We start from the raw sequence: 15,275 nt of genomic DNA on the forward strand, positions 1-15,275 counted from the left end.
AAAGATGAAATCATGAAATTTGCAGGTAAGTGGATGGAACTAGAATCTGTTATACTAAGTGAAGTAACACAATCTCAGAAAAAATATCGACATATGTTCTCCCTCATATGTGGATCCTAGGATCAGACTCTGATAAATATGTATGCAAATAGATATAACTGCAGGAACCAGGAGTGAGGTAAAGGATTTTATAAGTTAATGGAATCCAAATATTTCATTTTCAAAAAAATGTAATAACTTCTAGGCTATGGGGTTAGTGATAAAATTAGATTATAACTGAAATATGAGTCCCAACATTCTTTCTCCAGTATCATCTTACAAATCCATGGTATATGACTCTTAATTTCAAAAATGCAATCATTATCATTGTCACCATTAATCAATCAGTGTTATTGTGAGTAATTACTCAATGCTCCCTATATGCTTGTTACTGATCTAACCACTTATTATCGTATCATTCTTTACAACAAGTCTTTTCAGTAGGTGCTATTGTAATTCTCATTTTCCAGATATAGAAAAAACTGAATATATCTCCAGACAAGACTCCTAACTACTGTGACTATTCTGAATAAGTAGAGCCATCAGATCTACTCATGGGGCTATGTTATAAAAGGAATATCATCTTATCTAAGGAGAAAATTTCAAACATTTCACTTTTAACAATTTACAATCAGAATGAAACTTTCCTTCAATGAGCTCCAGAAATACTGCTAAATGGTAAACAGAAATTGGAGAATGATTTCTCTGCATTGAACAAGAAATCAGTATTAACAAAAATTTTTAGATTTCAATCTTTTCACTAATTAATCTATAAAGTGTTATGGATCTCATAGCTTGTCTCCAAATTTTGCATTTACTATAATTGAAATGAGTATAGTAACTGTCCTAAACATTCACTTTTTTTTTTTTAATTTAATGCTGAATGTTGGTTCTGACATTGGCTAGGTGTCCTGCAAGGGATATTTGTCATTTCTTTTATAATCTGAACTTTTGCTGTTTGAAGAATTTGTTACCATACATATTTTAAGCAGAGGCAGATCTATTATAGTATCGGAAAACATCACCTACTTGCCCTCACTCTCTTTGCTGGCACATGTCTTAGGTTCCAGTAATCAGATACCCCTTCCAGTGACTTTGGCTCAGGAGCTAGTGAGATAAAGAAGCATGGTCAAGAAAGGATTTGTTTTTCCTGAAAGACTCAGGAGTCACTTTGGAGTAACCAAGTTGTCAGGAGCCCCACTTCATACAGAGCAGGCCATGTCATCCCATCCCATGCTCAATGGAGTGGCTGCTGTGTCCTTGCCAGCCTAGCTATAATGAACACCTCAGGCCAAAATGCTACATATCCAAGCTCCCTTTGCACCTGGCAATTTCCCCAAGTCCGCTTCTCCAGTCTTCTGATAACTATCCTTTAGAAATAATCTTTTTAAATTATTTCTTTTCTTCTTTAACTAGCCAGTTTCGGCTAATTACATTCTTTTCTCATCATGAGGAAACACGAGTAGTCACTTACAGTTTGACATCTTTCTCTTTCTTTTAAATTAATTTTTATATTTTTATTGAGCTTTTTGTAATTTCATACAACAGTTCTTAATCAAATTTAGATCCCCTCTGCCATCTGTGCCTCCCCCATCCCCCCACCTGACCTCATGTATTCTGCCATACATGTTAAGTCCTATTCATTCAGGCATTTGACATCTTTCTCTGGGATTCACTGGGAGTTAAAAGAATCTCTACTATATACAGTGTTCTATTTTAGGCAGTGCCCAAGACACACCTGGACATATAACCCAGAGAATTCCTCAAGGCTCGAATAATATATTTGCCCAAGTGTGTGTTCAAAACGGCATGTTATCTTTTATTCCTCCTGAATGTACACTAAAATAATATTAGAGAATTTTTGTAACCACAACTCATAAATCACAAAGATAATGGGAAGGAGGAATTTAACACAGAGATTTCAACACATTTTTAGAAAACAGTTCTGAGTGTTACTGAGGGATCCAGATAGAAAGGCTGCAAATTCAAGGTGACCTGGAAGGAGTCTTGGTTGGAGTGTAAAACAAGATTTAAGCTTGTCCCAGAGATACTTTGTCCCTAACAAATTTCACAATGTTAGATATTAGTACTATATCCATTACCAGTAAGATATAGAACTGAAACAGGTAGTCTAAGAATGAAGCAAGAATTATTGTGAATTACATATATAATTTTAAATTTTTTAATAGCTCAACTTAAAAAAGTAAAAAAGGCGAAATTAAATTTATTTTATGTAACCTAACGTAAAATATTAATACTTAATATATTGTATGTTTGAGGGTATTAAATCTTTAAAATTTGTTCTGTACTTTACTTTTCTAAATAAGTATCTTAATTAAGATGTACATTTCAAATACTTCACAGCCTCAGAGACTGGCTATTTATAGGACAACAGAGATTTCTATATGATGTTGTATGCAGAAACATTTAAAAATCTAAATGTTGGGCTGGTGAGATTGCTCAGTGGTTAAGAACACTTACTTGCTGTTCTTTCAGAGGACCCAGGTTCAATTCTCAGCACCCACATGGTGCCTAAAAGTTGTTCATAACTCCAGTTCCAGGGCATCTGACACCATTTTCTGGCCTTTGTATAGCATTTTGTGCACATTGTATACTTACATGCATGCAAGTAAAAAACTCATACACATAAAATAAAAATAATAAATAAAATATTTTTAAGTCCAAATATCTTTTCCTTGGGACAGACAAATCAAATTTTTTTTGTCTTTAAACAAATTTAATAGCCCTGGGTCAAATTTTGGTATTCTTGTATTCATGTTTACCAGCAAAACGGCTACCCTGACAATAAAGGCAGTCCTGGAGTCACAAGGAACTTCCCATTAGTGCAATATTTTCAGATCCAAACACAAACCAAGTATTACCATGTATGTGAAGAAGAAGGAATGTTAAATGGAAATACACTGTAAATGGCACTGAAGTAAAGAGATTGCATTCAAGAGAAAGAAAAAAGAACTTAAGAAATAAAAGAGGAAGCTCCAAGTAGACTCTATGGTGAAATAAAAAATAATAGTATGTTGATAAAGAACAGTGTGTTATGAAAAGAAATCATAGAAATTAAAAATATGATGATTAAAAATAAGTCAAAAGAAAATTAAAGATAAAGTTTAAGAACACACAGAAAGATGGAAAAAAGATGAAAGGGTGATTTTTTTTTTTCTTTTTTAAGCTTCTTTATTTATTCCGGATAGTTAACAAAACAGTGTTCAATAGTGAAGTAAGCAGATTTTGCACTCACTATTACTGTATGAATAGAAAGAGCCATATGCATTTTTGTTTACATACATCATACCAGATTGCTGTGATATGGCACATGAGAACAGACCCAGAGGCCCAGAGTTAATAAATACATTTAATACTGTCAAGCATTCAAAAGATGAATGCAATCACATAGCAAAAAAAAAAAAAAATCATTTGAATATTTCACCTTTCCAAGGCTGTGGAGAATCTTTACATATGTCAGAAATCTCTATAGCGAAGATTCTCTTCTAATGATCGACCAAGGCCTCGGTCAGGAGATCAATGGTGAGCACATTCTGGTGAATGACATTTTGTATTTGGCTTCATTGAACTCAGATGATAAGCATTGCTTGAGTAATTCTGGCAGTGAAGTTCTTGGACAGCCCTTTCCCTTTCAAGGCATTTTGTTCCTAGTTGTCTTTTAGTAATGTACAGAATCTAGAAGCTTTGCTGGTGGCCAATCGAGACAAAGAGTACCAGTCTCAGATAGCACTACAAGGAAAAGAATCTGAGATTCAGCTTCTTAAAGAATACCTTTGTTCGGCAGAAAATAAGATGGCCATCCAGAGTAGAGATGTGGCCCAGTTTAGAAACGTCATAAGACAACTGGAAGCAGATTTAGACATTACTGAAAGGGTGATTTTTTAAAAGGAAGATATTTACAGTACAAAGAGAACAAAGGGTATTGTATGAAAATTTCTCTCAAAGACTTAAATCTTTATACAGGAAGGATTTACCCAATGTCCAGCACTTGAGCCAAAGAACCCACATTTAAAATAAATAGTAAAATTTTAGAGCACATACATAAAGGAGATGGGCTCAGGGTTACCAGAGAAAAAAATCCAATTCACCTGGTATACAATTTAGAATCAGTTGTAGAGAATCAAATACACTTGACCAAGCTTAAGCAGACAAAAGATTATCTGTTATAAAAATGGCTCACACTACTATTGGGAAGGCTGGTGGAATAGGCATCAATGTGAACTTCTAAGAATTATGCCAAAGTCACACTCAGCCACTAAGAGAACTTCTAGACTACCTTCAAGATGGAAAATATAGTACCAAGAACTGGTGTTGATTCAGGAAAACCATCAATGCAGTGCCAAACTTCAGGTCACATTATCCCCAGCACAAGCCACACTAACAAAGCCAGTATCTCTCTACCCCTACCCTTTCACAGAGCTCAAACCCAGACACTAGGCTCTCCAACACAGCCACTAGAGATAGTTGCTAGCTTTGACCTCTGATGTTCATTTTCACCTTCTAAATCTCATGTATGTGCCTCTCATTGACAGAGCCTAAATTATATGTGGAAGCGTGGAAGGAAAAGATCTAAGAAGTGAAATTTTCAGCTTTTCAATGACTCCAGTATAGGAAAGCATGTTGGAAAGCTGTAGTGAAGGCAGAAGGAGCCAGTTCATATTCTTCCTCTCTCTCTTTTCCTCTCTCTCTCTCTCATACATACACACACGAAAATCTTTCCATATTTAAACTTTCACACAGTAGTTGCCATTTAAGTTTAACTGTACTTAAACTCTACAAAAGGGAAGAGTCAAAACATTATTACTGTTTTCTCCTCTCAACCTAACACTGATGTTCTACAATCCAGTTTTTCTCAAAACCTACCCTGTATTAGAATCATTAACCATAGAATACTGAGCTCCATTTCCAGTATTCTTGAATTAATCTATCAATTGATGTGAGATACAGCCTTAAAATTTGCACCAATAACATTTCTTAGATGATGCTGATAGTGTGTGTTCAGTGACAACAGTTTCAGAAGTGCAGATAAATCTACAGGACAAATGACATCAAAAGACATAATGGGTAGAGTGTTTCTAACCTCATTTTTTACTTTTTCTTTTTCCCCTTGCCTTCAGCCAGTACTCAGCTGGTCCAAGTTCCTTAATTACATTTGGTAAGGTTTATCAGAAGAAACTTGGAACATGTGAGTTGAAGATGGTGTTGCTAACACAGTCTCTTGGATTACATCTTAAAAGAAGAACCTCTCCCAAAATCCTATGCTCTCTTGCCACTAGATGCACTTCATGCATTCATGAAATAAAATTATATTGTATTAAGCTATATCATATTGGGCTTTAAAAGTATTATCTAGAGTTCTTAGTCACTACACAATCTCTTATAAGAAATAGGCGTTCAACAGATGGTGGGGCATCTGACATCAGATGCTGAAATGACAGATATACAAGCTATATAATTTCAAAGAATTTGGTTCAAAGTAGCTAATACTGTGTGGTACTGGGAGGCAGTCACAGTACCTATTGAATCTGTAACTCCAAGGGCAAAAGTTTCAAACAGAATATTAGTGTGACTGTTTAACAAAGTATAAGATGAAACAGGTAAGTTCAGGCAAGAAATGTCTATTTGAAAATAGAAATTTAAAAAAATTCCAGAAGTTTTGAACTATAAATGACCAGAAACATGAGTCACTAAACCGTGAGGTGAAAAGACTAGGAGAGGTTTTGATCAATAAAGGCCAACTAAGACTAAGCACCCACTTTTTGCATCCAAGCCTGAGAGCCTCAAAGAAATCACCATAAAACTGAAAACTGGTGAGGAAGCAAAGAACTGAGCCACACTTGAGAACTAAATCTGAGAAAGAACCTTGAGTGTGGCCAATGACTCATAAAACTACCTGGAAAGGAAAACAGAAGTTTCTCAAGATTTGGAAGTAATTCTATTGCTAAAAAATGTGTGTCTCGACTAAAAATGTGTGTTTCCCTGCTAAAAGTTTTAAAGCTGTCTGGTAGAGCCCTGGTTGCAACTGCTAATGACAACTTCTTTCACATGAACCTTCGCACTGAAAGCAACATGAAAAATAGGAAAATACATAAAATAAATATCTGAAGGCACGGAAGAGTTAATTGTGTGTACTATGAAACTGGGTATGACTGTGATCCTAGAGAGAAGAAACCACATCATGAGGGAAGAGTCCCATTCATCCTGATATTGTCCCTTATAGCACTTACCAAAATATGGTGTCAAGGAGGATTTCAATCAGAAAGTGATCTATACAATGTCCTTTTTATAAAGGAGACAGAAGTTAAGGTTCAAAATTGCCCAAGAGAATGAAAAATCCTAAGAGAGCAGTGTTACAAGGAATGAACCTAAAAAGCTCTAAAGAAATTCCTCTCAAATCATTGACTGACTTAATCATGACACATACAAAGAGCAAGAGTGAAACAAGAAGTTGAAATGGGACAGGTCCACCTGTTACAAAGCTTGCTGCTCTTAGGGAAAATCAACCATTTTTCTTGACTAAACAATCCCTTGGTTGTAGGCTCTTGGTTAGTTCTGGAAAAGTTGATTCTGACAATTTTGCCAGTATTCTCATGACTTATATAGAAAAGAACATTTTCAGAGATCCTTATATCACCCACCCCCATTTTTGCTGACATCACTTGAAAACTACAATTAGAACACAGGCTCTCTTACTTGATCAATTCTTTTGTTTTTGCCCACAGTTATCAAACTTTATGTACATCAAGATTACCTGGAATGTTTGTTAAAATGCAGTTGGGTTCAACACCAGGGGTTTCTGATTCAGATCAGAGATTGCACCTGAAAATTGGAATTTTTCAAAAAGTTCTCATGTAATAGAGATATTGCTGGTCCAATGATTACATTTTAAGATTATATTACACTTTGTGGTTCCCTCAGCCCATTGCCTTAGGGAGTGCTTGCGAACTCTGCAATCGACCACAATAATGCAATCAATAATACATTTCCATAAATACATATTATCTTTATATACAGCACATAAACTAATATGTATCTAATACTTCATTTTAGGCATGACACGGTTTTCATCCATCAGGTTATTTAATCTGTAGTAACTGTTAAGGTTCAGATAGCCCTGCACCCTCACCAACATGGCCTCATGGACCTCAGAAGCCCCTGAGAAAAGGGCTAACATTATGGTCTTAAACACCCAAAAGGAAAGTATAACCAAAAGTTAAAGTCATCAGTATATTTTAAGGGTTCAAGGGATTATATAACCCAGACATTAGACATAAGTTGTTATGTTATTTAGACAATTATCTCCTGATAAGACAATGTTACTCAGATGTAAGACTTCAAATCTTGGTCTGCAATACTGTAGTGCCCACCTACAGCTAAGGGAGGCAACCCACTATTGCTCTAGCCAAAAAATATTAAATGGTGGCTAAATTTGTTTTCTCTCCCTATCTAGAAGCCTTTGAGAGGTAACTGACACTGATTCTAGCCACTCCAACAGCATCAAAATGCCTGAAAACAAGTCCTGAGTCCATCACTCTCAAGTTCAGCCCCGGCAGAAGAAGAAAAAAAAAAAGTGAAAAATGAGCTATTACCTTGGTGCTAACCATTGCTCTTTGCCTCTTCAGATATTTTCAGGACAAAATCCAAAAATGAACTCTTACTCTCATACTAATTTTAATCAGTTGTTACTTTCCTTCCCTCCACATGTATACAAGCACCTGTCAACCATCGAGGACCCTGTTGAGATCCATGAAGAGGGAACCCTGCTGTCTAACTGAACCCTAATCCAGCCCCGCCACGTTGACCCTGTCCAGCAGGAAGTAGCAAGACGACAACAGCACCCCCTATCCTATAACACAAAAGGCTGGAATGTTAAGGCTCAGATAGCCCTGCCTCCTCACCAACAGGGCCTCACAGACCTCACAAGTCCCTGAGAAAAGGGAACTGAGTTGATAAGCACCCTGGTCTTTGAAGTCAAGAGATGCAGACTTTTCTCCAATGTTTGGCCAACACAGCAGGCTTCCCTTTTGATCTCTAAAGAGGACAGGTTTTAACAGTCCCGCTCTCCCACTTCCCCTGCCTAACTTTAAATATATATATATATATCTTCCCACTTCTGCACCCCCCAAAAGCCTCCCCCTATATTAAGACACCCAGCTTATGACCCAGGCAGACATTTTCCCTGCCAGGAAGGGACTCTGTCCCATGTGTTCCTTTGCTAATAAACTCTATTCCGACGGAGTTTTATCTGTGTCCTGGTGCTTTCTCCCGATCAACTGGATTTATCCATAGGCTACTTTATCTATCATTAACAATGCATAAATAGGTATTATTATTCTCCCTATCTAAGTAAGGAATTCCCAGACAGAGAGGTTAGTATGTTGTCCAGGAGCACACAAGTATATAAGCAGGATCTAGCATGAGAATCTGTCTGAGTCAGGAGTACATGCTTTAAGGTACCACTTCTTAGCATTTCTCAGACAGCAACATAAAATCATTTGTGCTGCTTTAGATGACTGTGCTTGGGACATTCATGCAAGATTAAAAACAATGACTCACATAGTGAAAAACTGAATGCTATTTGGGGTCTAATTTTTCTATCCTTTGATGATATTACAATAAAAAATGTCATTTGAGTGTTGTGTCTTTATTACATGTTTAATGCTTGATAATGAAAGAGGATACCAGGCTCAGCATCGTTAGCTGGCAACCAGAACTTAAAACTAGTATTTAGCATTCACTTTTCTTAGTTACTTTCAACTTTTAGTTGAAAGATGTTTTCTATTTCCTATACTTTCATAGTTCTTTTTTAAAAATTGAAAAAATCATTTGAAAAAGAATTTTGCAAGTATTATACACAGATATTGCATGAAAAAGATTGAAATTTAGGAAATCCTTTCATTGCCAACAGGTTAGTGGATTCAGTTGGACCAATCATCTATAAGACTCTAAGGGGGAAATTAAGGAATGTAATTAAAATATGAATTCTCTTTCAAGAAGGCAGGGACTTGGAAAGGTATGTAAAGGCAGAGTAATATCAAGTGGGAAATAGTTTTGTTTTTTGTAAAATATGTACTACTGACCTAGGCTGGGGATAAGACTTTGATTTCACAAATTCTCATAGCCTGGGATTCTATGAGAAATTTCAGTTAATTCGTTCACATCAATAGTGGGAAAAATACTTGCAGTTCACTGGTAGGTTTTACAGTTTAAGGACAACAGAAAAAATGGTGCTCTTAATTAGTGGAAGAGGCGGCGAGATAAATATATTTTGGTCTTCGGGCACTAGGCAATGGGGTTCGGGTCTGGGGCGGGGAGTAACAGAGTAGGGCTGTAATCAGAGACGCAGACAGACTTCACTATGAGAGGACACGTGCACCAGTGACATAATGTACTAACTTAAATTGTTACTGGGTTTAAATTAACCAAGGTTCCAGGGACTCCAGCTGTTGTATTTATTTTGGTTGCATGTGATCGGACCTGTTACCTCCCAGCCTGACAACCGATTTAGCTTCGAGATGTCAGCTGCAAAACACTGGTCAGGCCACATCCATAAAGAGGAAAGGTTCGCCCTATATAGCATTAGACTCAGAGACCAGGGCGAGGGTCTGACTGCTGGTAGGGTAGAAAGCACCACGATGCGGTGCGTCGTCAGGGTGGGCAAACAAGGCTCTTTTCTTTCCCCAAAGCTATCGGAACTGCAATTGCTTCTTCTTCTTTTTTTTTTTTTCTCCTGATACCTCAACTGCTATTGCTGAGTTTCTAATGGCATCAGGACCCAATTCCCTGACTCCATTTTGGTGGGGGTGATAGGAATTGGGAGCAGTGTAACTGCGCCAGTCCTTCCCTACCTCCGCATTCTCCCTTCCCATCCCTAGGCCCCGCCTTCTTCTCTCAGTCCAAACCACAAAAGGCCGTGCAGCTCAGCTGGCCACGGCGCGCCTCCCGCTCCCAAACGTCGCAGTGCTGCAGGGGCAGGCGCTGGGCCCAGCAGGGGGCGGGGCCTGGCCGCGTCTTTCCAGTCTTCCGCCAATCCACGAAGGCCTTCTGAGAGCGTGCCTGTGGAGCGGGGCAGAGGGACAGCCCTAGCTATTTTCCCTTTTTCTGCCACGTCCCAACCACTGACATAAACCCACTCCCAGATTCCGATTGGATGTATGCATTTGCCCCTGCAGAGGCCCGTGAAGTCTATTGGTCGACGCTGTCAGGGGGGCGGGACTAAAACTCACTTCCTCCGCCTCCTTCGAGGAGCAAGGGGCGGGGCGCGCCGCCGCCACCGCTTCTGCTTCCGCCGCCGCCACCGCCGCCGTCGTCGGTACAGCCGCTGCGCGTTCGGCGGGGGAGGAGTCGGAGGCGGAGAAGAAGGCGGTGGTGGCGGGTGGAGGATCGAGCGCTGTTCTCGCTCAGGAGCCGCTGCACATTTCGGTGAGGGGATTTTTTTTATTTTTCAATCTGGCTTGCTCTGTCGCGAGTGTGGGGGTCTGGGCGTGGAAGCCGCTGCCTTGGCTCCTGAGGAGCGGGCCGGGCCCGCGGCGCCGGCCATGGTGGGTGGGGTTGATGGCTGAGAGCCCTTTTGCCTCCCGGCCCTGTCCGGCGGGCTCGGGGCCTCAATGCAGCCCGAGCCGCCGCGCCCACCGCCTTCCGCTCGGTGGCTCCGCCGGGGACCGTGGGACTCCCGCGGCCCGCCCTGCGGTCCTTTGGGCCAAGGACCCCGACAGCCCTAGCTGCCCCGGCCCAGCCGCCCCCCTACATCCCCGCATTCCCCGCTCACGCCGGGGGATCTGCCAGCCAGACGCTGCGGGTCGTGGTGCGCCACTGGCCTGCGGCCCCTGCCCTGCTGCCAGTTACGCCTGCAGTTGCGGCCGCCTGCGTTTGCATTCTCCCCATGGTCGCCGAGGCCCGGGCCTGCGGACGCCCTGTCTGAGCCGTGCCAGTCGCTTAGCGCCATTGCCCCGATGCTCCTCCGTTAGCACGCCACTGTCAGAGGCACCTTCAACCCCCCCAGGGCTGCCCCCCTGGCTGCCTCCCGGGTAATCATTTTTGCGCACATTCAAAATGGTGAGTTGAAAGCTGCTCTCGGGCCAAGTTGAAGAAAAGGAGAGGAGGATAACAGTTCTTGCTGGAAGAAGAATCTGGGATGTTTCTCTGATAGGCATTTAAAAAAAAATTACATCTACACAGAAAATGGCTTCGAGTCTCCTTGTTCTGCCATGTATACGATTTCCTTTTTAAAGAGAGCTTAATATATTCTATTTTCATCATGAAATGCTTGGTTTTTGCCAGTAACCTTTGCTGAAGACTTACAGATCATTTGAAGAGAATACGAATAAACATGAATAACAAACAATTGAACAATTCGGTTTTGTAATTGCTTCTGGAATTCTTGTCATTTTTATATGAAATAACTAATTTTTTTATTGCAGACATGCAACCTTGGTGTAAAATTCAGCAGTATAAATAAAGAAGTATTAGGTAAAATGTGAATATTTTCATCCTCCGGTCCCACTCCAGTATTTAGATTTGATGGTCATCTATCAAAATCCTTTAACAAATTCACTTTTAAAGACAGATACATGCAGTTGGCTTTTGAGGTGAGAGATTCCACCAAACACATTACCATAACGCTGCTTCACCTAATTATATGCCTTGGACACATCTCCTTGTTATTTGTAGGCCTCCCTAAATTGATTACAGTTTCTTTTTGCAATTGAAAATTATGCTTTATAATAAAGATAACTTTCTTATTTACTGATTGATGTTTAATTGTAAACTTTGAATCCTTGATGTTAAAAATTTATACTGTATGGAAGAATGTAATGTAAAATGTGGGACTCCCAGCCACTGTTCATAATGCAGAAAACTTTGTGTGTGATTATTTCTGGAGCACAGATCCATAGAAATACAATTGCTCAAGTAGAGGCTATGTGTATTTAAATTGGGTAGCCATCTGTTCCTCTTTATTTATTCTTTTCAGAGATATTTTTGATTGAGCATTTCTTCTAGGTGGACTTCAGATGAACTATGGTCTAAATTTAGAAGCCCTTGTTATTTTGAATGAGGTAGGTAGAACTGACTGTAGTGTGAACCCCTTCCTTATTCTCAGAATTTTATTCTCATCTTGCTTTATGATAGGTAAAGATTTAGTTGTCCCTGCATATATATGATATTTCCTTTTTCAAATTCCTAGCTTCTTTTGGTTTGATTGCTGTGTAGATAGAAACTTTTCAGTAACATTTATTTCTGTCTTTTTCTCCTGGCTCTAGAAAAGCTTTTGAGTTTTTCTGTTTTAGTGTGATATTTTTATTGATAATTATCTGAAAATACTAAATTTTGTGTTTTCCTTTCTAGTTTTTATAATTCTCACTTTGCCTACCAAGTATTACATACATGTCATTGGATAATAGCACTAATAGTTAAAAATAGTGAGTTTTGGGGCTGGAGAGATGGCTCAGTGGTTAAGAGCACTGACTGCTGTTGTAGAGGACTTGGGTCCGATTCCCACCACCCACATGGTGGCTATGAACCGTCCTTAACTCCAGTTCCAGAGGAATCCGAAGCCCTCTTCTGACCTCCGCGGCATTGCACGACATGGATGCACTCACATACATGCAGGCAATGCATTCAAACACATAAAATAAAAATAGTAAAATATTTTTTTTTAAATAGCGGGTTTTTTTTTGTTTTTTTGTTTTTTTTAAGGGGAGTGCTTCTGATGAGTTAGCATTAAATAGGATATTTTTAAAATTCGAATATGCCCTTCTATGTTTGCCAAGATTTTCTTTTCTTATGTTTTTTGTGTGTGTTTATACACACGTGACTGTGTGCATGCCACAGCATTGATATGGAGGTCAGGACAGCTTGTGGCACTTGGTTCTCTCCTACTATGTGGGTTTTGGGGATTGAATACAGGTTGTAAGGCTTGGTGACAAGTCTTTGCCTGCTGAGCCATCTCGCCAGCCCCTGTTCTCATTCTTGTTAAACCTTAAGTAGTGGGTATTGGGTTTTGTTAGGATGTTTCTTTGTTTGTTTGTTTTTTTTCATCTTTTCAGGTGATTATATATGGATATCACCATTATTTCTTGTATACTAGTTTTTTGAAGAGATTGTCTTTTCAAAAAATGAACTTTATTGAGGAAATATAATAAATGTACTTATTTAAAATGTGCAGCTTGTTTTCTTTTCACAAATGTGTGTTCTTATGTCACTAACCATCACAATTAAGAGTAAACTATGACATACTACAGTCAAGATACAGAGTATTTTTTCTCCCTGGAAACTTCCTTACTGCACTTTTGTATTCAGCCACTCGTTTTCTTTTTCTCACTGTACATTGGTTTCATTTGGTCTAATATGTCATATAAATGAAATTATGTAATATGTACTTCTTTGCATCTGGCATTTCTCAGGATCATGTTTTTGAAGATTTTTTTTTCTTTTGTATATTTAACTGGTTCACTTCCTTTTATTGTAGAATAGTCCATGACAGTTGATTTATCACAGTTTTAGCCATTTTACCTATTCATAGATATTTGGGTTATATTGCCAGTTTGGGGTTATTATTAATAAAGCTACTGAAAATACTTATTCGTTCTGAGTTGTTGTGTGGATTTTTTAAAATAAATTTTCTTGAAAAATACCTAGAAGTGAAATTTGGGGTTTATGTGGTAAGTGAATGTTTAGTCACTTAAGGAACTGCCCCACTATTTTCCCACAGTGGCTGTCCCATTTTTCTTGTCCACCAGTGACATGACAGTTCGACTTCTTCATGTCTCCATTCCACACTTGGTTATTTCAATGTTTAATTTGAACTCTTCTAGTGGGCAAACTGTAGTATCACACTGTTTTGATTGTTCATTTGTTTATTACTTTGGTTTTTTTGAAACTTGGGTGTTGCTTTGTAACTTAGCCTGTCCTGAAGTTCACTGTATTTCCAAGCTGGCCCTGAACTCCCAATTCTCCTGCCTCAGGCTCCCAAATACAGGGATTGTGGGCTTGCCACTGTTTCTGGCCCGTAGTGATTTTTAACTTAAATTTATTGGATGACAATGATGTTGAGAATTTGCTTGTGTATGTCTTCATTTATAAAGTTTTCCTTCAGATTTTCACCCATTTTTTTAAAAATCAGCTTGATGAATTTTAAAATTTTTGAAATACATTTATACAACTGCTTTGACAGGCATGTAAACACGTTTCAATATGAAACTTTCATTTTGCAAAGTATAAAAGAGGAGGGGCTGGAGAGATGGCTCAGGAGTTAAGAACACTTTAGTTTTCCAAAGGGTCTGAGTTGGGTTTCCAGCACCCACATCAAGCAGCTCACAGCTGCCTATAACTCCAGCTCCAAGGGATCTAACAACCTTTTCTGGCCTCCATGGGCACTCACACAAGTGTGGCATATACATACACAAGAATTAGACTCATATTTAAAAAGGAGCTTTTAATCAGAATTAAAGTTGATGAATATTTTATGATTTGCGCTTCTGTGTTCTTAGAATTCTTTGCATTGCAAAGTTGTTCAGGTTTCTTATGTTTTCTGCTACATGTTTCATAGTTTTGGGTTTTATGTCACAGTATCTTGCACATTCTGAATTAGATTTTAAAATTATGTTGTGAAGAAAGGGTTAAGACTTGTTTACCAAATGTCATATTAGTCTCATTTGTTGGCAACACTCCCTTTCCCATTGAATTTTGTTGAAAATTAGTTGACCATAAATGGGAATCTACTTCTGATAGTTTCCATGATCTTATGATCTTTGTGCCTGTGATTTGATTTTACAAATGTTCTATCATGATTGTTTTTGCTTTGTAATAAGTCTTGAAATCAGGAAATGTGAACTCTTAAACTTTCTTATTTTTAAAAATCATTTTTTGCTGGAGCTGGGTAGATGAGTCAGTGGGTAAAGTGCTTACCATTCAAGGATGAGGACCTGAGTTTGGATCTTCAGCACCCACATGAAAAGCCTAGTGAGGCTATGCGCTTGTGACCCCAGCATGGGGGAGAGGGGGCATGCAAGAGGAAGGTGGATCCCCAGAACTTGCTGTGAGTGAGCCATGGGCTTAGTGAAAAGAACTGAGGGAGGGGTGGGGGAGGAGAGGAGAGAATAGCATAGCAATGGAGGAAGGTACTTGACCCAACACCTGACTTCAGCTTCTGGTCTCCAAATCCTAACTCATACATACCTGTACACACGTGTGTAGTATACACACAGAAATTCTTT

At 38.9% G+C, this 15,275-nt stretch overlaps 2 protein-coding genes across 3 annotated transcripts in view; both read left to right on the forward strand.

Annotated features, from left to right (window-relative positions):
• The first annotated feature begins 10,333 nt into the window (after positions 1 to 10,333).
• Pja2 (praja ring finger ubiquitin ligase 2) overlaps positions 10,334 to 15,275 on the forward strand; it is a 60,511-nt gene continuing 55,569 nt past the window's right edge. For both annotated transcript variants that reach the window (XM_008856012.3, XM_008856014.3), the window contains exon 1: positions 10,334 to 10,482. The gene's annotated coding sequence lies outside the window, so the exon portion shown is untranslated. The remainder of the gene's footprint in view (positions 10,483 to 15,275) is intronic.
• LOC115068094 (translation initiation factor IF-2-like) lies at positions 10,490 to 12,552 on the forward strand. Its single transcript, XM_029557636.1, has 2 exons — positions 10,490 to 11,648; positions 12,061 to 12,552. The coding sequence occupies exon 1, from the start codon at positions 10,615 to 10,617 to the stop codon at positions 11,089 to 11,091; it is 477 nt and encodes a 158-aa protein (XP_029413496.1). The 5' UTR covers positions 10,490 to 10,614; the 3' UTR covers positions 11,092 to 11,648; positions 12,061 to 12,552.

Source organism: Nannospalax galili, unplaced genomic scaffold (genome assembly GCF_000622305.1).
Source record: "Nannospalax galili isolate Female #2095 unplaced genomic scaffold, S.galili_v1.0 scaffold27, whole genome shotgun sequence".
In the NCBI taxonomy this organism is placed as follows: domain Eukaryota; kingdom Metazoa; phylum Chordata; class Mammalia; order Rodentia; family Spalacidae; genus Nannospalax; species Nannospalax galili.

Coding starts and splice junctions, on each gene's coding strand:
- LOC115068094 (XM_029557636.1), top strand. CDS start 10,615: ATGGCTGAGAGCCCTTTTGCCTCCCGGCCCTGTCCGGCGGGCTCGGGG.